Source organism: Branchiostoma lanceolatum, chromosome 2, assembly GCF_035083965.1.
Source record: "Branchiostoma lanceolatum isolate klBraLanc5 chromosome 2, klBraLanc5.hap2, whole genome shotgun sequence".
NCBI lineage: Eukaryota > Metazoa > Chordata > Leptocardii > Amphioxiformes > Branchiostomatidae > Branchiostoma > Branchiostoma lanceolatum.
This window is the reverse complement of record NC_089723.1, coordinates 13,424,231-13,429,844: the sequence shown is the minus strand read 5'-3', so window position 1 is coordinate 13,429,844 and position 5,614 is coordinate 13,424,231. Positions and strand designations below refer to the sequence as shown.

At 43.3% G+C, this 5,614-nt stretch overlaps 1 protein-coding gene across 1 annotated transcript; it reads right to left on the bottom strand.

Moving 5' to 3' along the window:
• Positions 1 to 664: 664 nt before the first annotated feature.
• Positions 665 to 5,341, bottom strand: LOC136426837 (uncharacterized). The gene is made up of 3 exons (XM_066415557.1): positions 5,270 to 5,341; positions 3,554 to 4,633; positions 665 to 811 (listed from the first exon to the last, which is right to left on the bottom strand). Exons 1-3 carry the CDS (start codon positions 5,339 to 5,341, stop codon positions 665 to 667), a joined length of 1,299 nt encoding a protein of 432 aa, XP_066271654.1.
• Positions 5,342 to 5,614: the final 273 nt, after the last annotated feature.

Here is a 5,614-nt window from a genome sequence, read left to right as displayed (position 1 = left end):
CTGCTTCCTATTGTCCTCTTTCAGTTCCCGGCGGAGATGCTCTATGGCTCGATATAGCTTCTCGTTTGATACCGCTGAAACTGGTATTGTGCGAAAGGCATGGTGGAACTGTAGCGCATGTTATCTATCCATAAGAATGAGCTGTTTATCTATCTACTAGCTGCTGTTTGAAACACATCATAGGGTTGCAGATCACAGCAACAGATTTTGAGTGAATTCCTCGAGAATTCGAAATCTAATTACCAGCTGGCATGGCACCCCTCATTCCTCTTCCCACTGCCCCGTCCCTCAGCACACTGCGGTGTATGGGCATCAGGTCGATCTATTGCATGCCGGAGAGTGAGGCTTCCGTGCGTTACTAAGTGTAGCTGAACTGTGCCTATTTCAATACCCAGTAGCAGCTCCCTCCATTTCAATCACCACAGGGATGACTTTCTGCGTGTGTCATAAGTACTTTGACGCTTTGCGGCTTCGACGGTGTCCAGAAACGACAAATTCCATGTACTAGCTCCTGCATGTTTTTTGGATGGACTTTCTTCCTCCGAAAAAGAGGTCTTATCACATGACATTGGGATTCCTAACTTCCAATCGATTTGGTTATGGATGGCGGCCTTGTACTTCGGGTCGGCCTCCAGCCTGGCCTCCAGCTCGCCATTGAGGGCCGTTAACTGCAGTCTGCCGGAAGCTTCACCAGCCAGGCCGCCACCCCGTTTGATTCGCCGTCCTCGTCGGACATCAAGCCCGGGTTGACCCCATTCCGAAGGGTCCTCTCCTCCTCCGTCTTCAGCGCAGCACATCTTGCGTCCAGCAACTAGTATAAAAATAATAAAAAACAGAAGAATTTGATGCAAGTGCCGAAAATAGCTTGTAATACCATCATTGGCAGGAACTACACTGGGTATTCATATGCAATGAAATACTTTAGACTGTCAACGTTTACGACATATCTGCCAATGTTTTGCATGTTGACCACCGTCGGAGGGCAATGAAATTTGTTTTTTTTTTCGAAGGAAGTGACTATTGACATGATGATCCTGTCAGCAGTGGAAAATCTGCGCTGATGACATGACGATCATGCTGAAATCATGGATTTCAGAGGGATGTACTATTACAATTCCTGATGTGCCCTGACGGCGTGGTAACAGATTGCAAGAAGTTTCAATGTTGGTAGAGAAACTTATGGCTTTACCTTGTTCATCATATTGTCCACCTGGTAGGATAACCAGCTTTTAAAATGTGACAATTCTTGAGTCCATTCTAGTGTGCTGTGTGATGGAATGTCACCTCGGTCCATATTGTTAGTCCAAGTATTGCTATTTCTCTCTCTTTTTGAAGAACAATTAATTAAACTAAGATGACATTGATCAGAGCTGTCATTTCGATGTGCATATTTCATCAGATCTGTTACAGGAATATGACAGGTTTTCACTTGATCATGAAATGAGCGTTTTCTACATAGAATGCAGTAGTGTTTTGGTAAGTGCTGTATGCAGCAATTGGATCTGCCAGGTTATTGAAGTTGGAGGCAACTCTAGAAAAAAAAGGATGCTGTGATGTGATGAGCTGTAGTAGTGGTTGTTTCCTTCTTCTACTGTAACAACTTTTGTCTCTATTTTGTGTGTTCGTTGGTTTGTACATGTCACGAAAATACTTCTTATATTCTCTTGAGACCACAATCACACCTAAGGGATCATGTCCAGCCTGTCTCATGACTCGGAGCTCTTGTCTTATTTGTTTTTCTGTTCGTCTTCGTGGAGGTGTCATCCCTGTTCCACCGGCAACTTTGACCGTTCCTTTTCTGATGACGTGGTTTGTTGAATCTCTTTGTGTTGCTGTTCTGTTGTTGAAGCCAAAGCTTCAACAGCTACCCGGGAGGGTACTTTCCTATCAGCTTGCTATTTTAATTCGAACTCCTCAGCAAGCCGTCTTTTTCCCCTGGAACGGAGTGACTCCCCAGTCGCATAAGTAGCCTCAACATACTTGTTGTGTAGCCTCTGTGCCACTTCGATATCTGACTTGAATTCTCTTAACAGCTTTCGCTTTGCAGACTGGTCGATTTTCTAATTTCGTCCCGTGTTTGATTAATTCAGGTGTGCAGAACTTGGAGTCAGTATATTGCGGACCCTTGCAGACTTCAGTTGTTTGTTGTACAGTTCCCAGAATGCACCGTGTTGCAGCAGACATCCTTTACAAGGGCCACAAACAGAGTGGTTTGATTTTGTCACTGCACTGAGCTCCTCCCACTTGTCAATTCCGAAATGTTCCAGAAACTTTTCTTTCTCGCCATGGCAACTTTATGACCAGGTGTTAAGAACTTTAGCAATGTGGCTCGCACTGTCACTGAAGTTAATTTCGTTATCTTTTGTCCTGCAAAAATTTCGTGTAGGTCCTGTATTGTTGTTCAAGGTTAGTTTGACCGTACTTCTTGGTTTGGGTTTCGTTCAGTCAAGTCTACAACTTTACTTTCGCGAACACCAACACGGCAAAATACATAGGTTATCTTGAGCGCCATGACATATTTAATTTCTTCTGATCACCATCCCTCTCTGTTAAACCTATTAGGAGAAGCAAGACAAACTGATGCTTGAAGTGCTCTGTTACATTAGAGTTTCGAAAATGCAATACTTTGGTACATTAAATTTACATGGCTGTGTTGTACCAATAGTCCATCTCAGGATGGGATTATTTACAGTTAGAGGTCATATGCCAGTCTAGAGCTTATACTGAATTGATTATATGGATGACATATGCATGCGCAAAAATTGTCATCCCTATGAAGACATGGCCACAGTTGGGAGTCCAGCATCTTCCCCCGGGAAAATTTTAGAATACGTAACCCCCTGAGACTAAGGGGAAGACGACCGCAGAAAGCGAGATGGATAACAAAAGCATAACAGTATATGTCAATAATTAAATTATAGGGGGTTGTCATATCTAATAACAACAGAATAAACATCAAAATAATCACATTTAACTTGGAACATAAAGAGACGAGGTACAGCGTGCCATGAATGAAAAAAAATGATAAACGACAGAAAATTTCTTTCTTAAAGCCGGTCGGTCTGGCGGCATTTCAGCTTGTGTCTTAGCTCCATGAATAACAATGACTATTCCATTTTTCCGCAATACGTAAATCAAAATCTATCAGGAAAACCAAAGGCAAAATATTGTTGGTATCAACATAGAGGGAAACAAATACTAGTAGTAGACAAGTTGATACCAACGATATAGTCAGGCAAGAAAATAACTCATATCACCCCAAATCATAATGATATCAAAAAAAGGAACAACAAAAAATAAACAGGAGTGATTTCCTTTCGCATATTATGAGCCTAAACTTACTTTTGATTAGCAGTTGTCAAAAAATTCTTCGGACATAGTTGAGAAGTCAGCCACATTTTAATGCAAATCCATAGCATTTTGATGCAAATTTGTAACTATTTGGGGCAATTTCGTACTCCAAGTTGGCACGAAAAGAGAGAGAAAATCTATGGCTTATTCCGTAGATTTCCGTAGTACCGTCGGACAGTGCTTCTCAGAAAAGATTTCCAACTTTGTAGCCTTTCTGCTCAGTCGTCCGGGGATCGACAGGTTTGTCAATGCCAGCTCCTGCAGCCTTGGTTGACACCAAAACATCCCTTTCTCCTCTCTGCCAGTCGAAGATACTCTGGTGGCCCTCTGCCTCGTTTTGTCCTGTCCCTGTGCCATGGTACTTGACTGTTTTGATGCCATGTTCTTGCAGGTGGTAGTGGATGTCTTTCAAATCATCTACTGTTTGACAATAGACAATACCGGACTGTCCCATGTTGTCGAGAACAACAACACATACCCGATTATGGCATTTCTCTCTTGTCTTTGCCTTCAAAACGTCAGAATACTCGATGTTCTGTCTGTCCACTGAGGTGTAGACAGTGCGGCAGTCCCCCATTGTGAGATTTTCAATGGTTAACTGCTTTGTTGTTGGGGTCGCAGGTGTTGTACAGGCAACAATCTGTATGTTGAGGTCGGAGAGTTTCGAAAGCTGCAGGTAGGTGGGACGAAATCCATGTCCCAACTGATCCATGCAGTGGGCCTCGTCCACCACCACCGTCTCCAAAAGCCACCTTGCTTTCAAGTCAACCACACAGTCCCATATCACTGGCTTGCTAAGGACACTTTCTGGTATGATTATAAGCAGCTTTGGTTTGTCACTTCTGAGGTCGTGGATGGTGGTCATGAGGCTTGCCTCAGCTGTCAGATGGGACACAATAATGGCCTGAATGCTCTTCTCCTTGTATCGCCTCACAAAGTCTGCTTCGAGGGTAATCAAGAGGACAATCACCACAGATACACCTTTCCTCAGGAGGGCTGGTAGAGTAAAACTCAGAGTCTTCCCACCCCCTGTAGGCATAACAAGAAATGTGTATTCCCCGTGGTGTATCGCTTCTACAATGTCTTTCTGTCCCAGTCGGAAAAACGTGAGTTTGAATACCTTTTTGAGGCACCCCTCAAAAGGGTCGTCGACGCTTGTGTCTGCGATTGGTTGGCAGGTGGCAGTAATGGTGGAAACATCCTGTGGATGAGGCTGTTTCGACAACATCTTCACGTAGATGGGTTTACAGACAATTGCTGGATAGGGCTTGTTGTCCTTCGTCTTTAGAGTGTACCACATATCATAGTTAACCTCTTTGTCTCATACGTTAACACTCACAGTGTATGGTGGCCGCCCACTTGAGAGTGAGTGCAGAAAGGTTCCCGCGTGAAGAATAATTCCTGCCTTCTTCGCATCTGCTTGTGGTGTCAAGGCCGTAACTTGAGCAGTCAACGCCGGGCTTTTCACAAAAAGCTCCTCACTTGCTGGCCCCTTTGCCTGAAATTGACAAACAACCATAAGTACAATGCTTTGCAGCTTTGTCTAGAGGATGCTGATATCCTCCTCCAGCTTTTTTTTCCTTCCCCATAAGTTACTTTCTCTTCTCCTGGGGGGAATCTAGCTCCCTCTTCAGAGCTTCTCCAGGGTAAAAGTCCTATCTTCTGCATCCTAATGAGCATCCTGTGGAAATTTATAAATCCAGATCATTCTATAAGAAGTAAAATTTATTTTCACAAGTTTATTGTGTAAGATAAATGACCATAATCACCGTCTTCGTCGTTGTTATCACGAATACCATCATGTAACACAATGTGGTACACTTTGTGATACTTATTTTGATATTAATATGATGAAACTGACCATTTGTTACAAAAGCCCTAATCCTCACTGATGTTATCACTGACAATAATGACAAACCTTTCGTGCTGCGTACACGGCAGTGAGCAGCTGTTCCTTGAGTGCCAAGATTCTTCTCTCCAGAACCTGCATTTCCTCGGATGGTTCTTCCACTCCTCACTATTTGGCAGTTTTTCCTTTTCCTGATCCTAGAAAATGAAATATTTCAGCCTGAGGAGATTGTTTGTAGATGAGGAAAAACTAAAGCAGAAATAAATCTCCACAATCATTTATCTATTTAGAGCCCATATACCTTCCCCAAAGCAAGCAAATACATGCTGGTGGACTTTGTTTTTGTGGTCAGTCCACGTCACGCTTACCTCACTCAAGATCAGTTTGTAGCACATTTTCTCTGTCAGCCCAGAC

Coding starts and splice junctions, on each gene's coding strand:
- LOC136426837 (XM_066415557.1), bottom strand. CDS start 5,341: ATGCAGGTTCTGGAGAGAAGAATCTTGGCACTCAAGGAACAGCTGCTC. Junction 4,634..5,269: donor CCGTGTACGCAGCACGAAAG/GTTTGTCATTAT, acceptor TACACTCTAAAG/ACGAAGGACAACAAGCCCTA. Junction 812..3,553: donor CTGAGCAGAAAGGCTACAAA/GTTGGAAATCTT, acceptor TTTTTATACTAG/TTGCTGGACGCAAGATGTGC.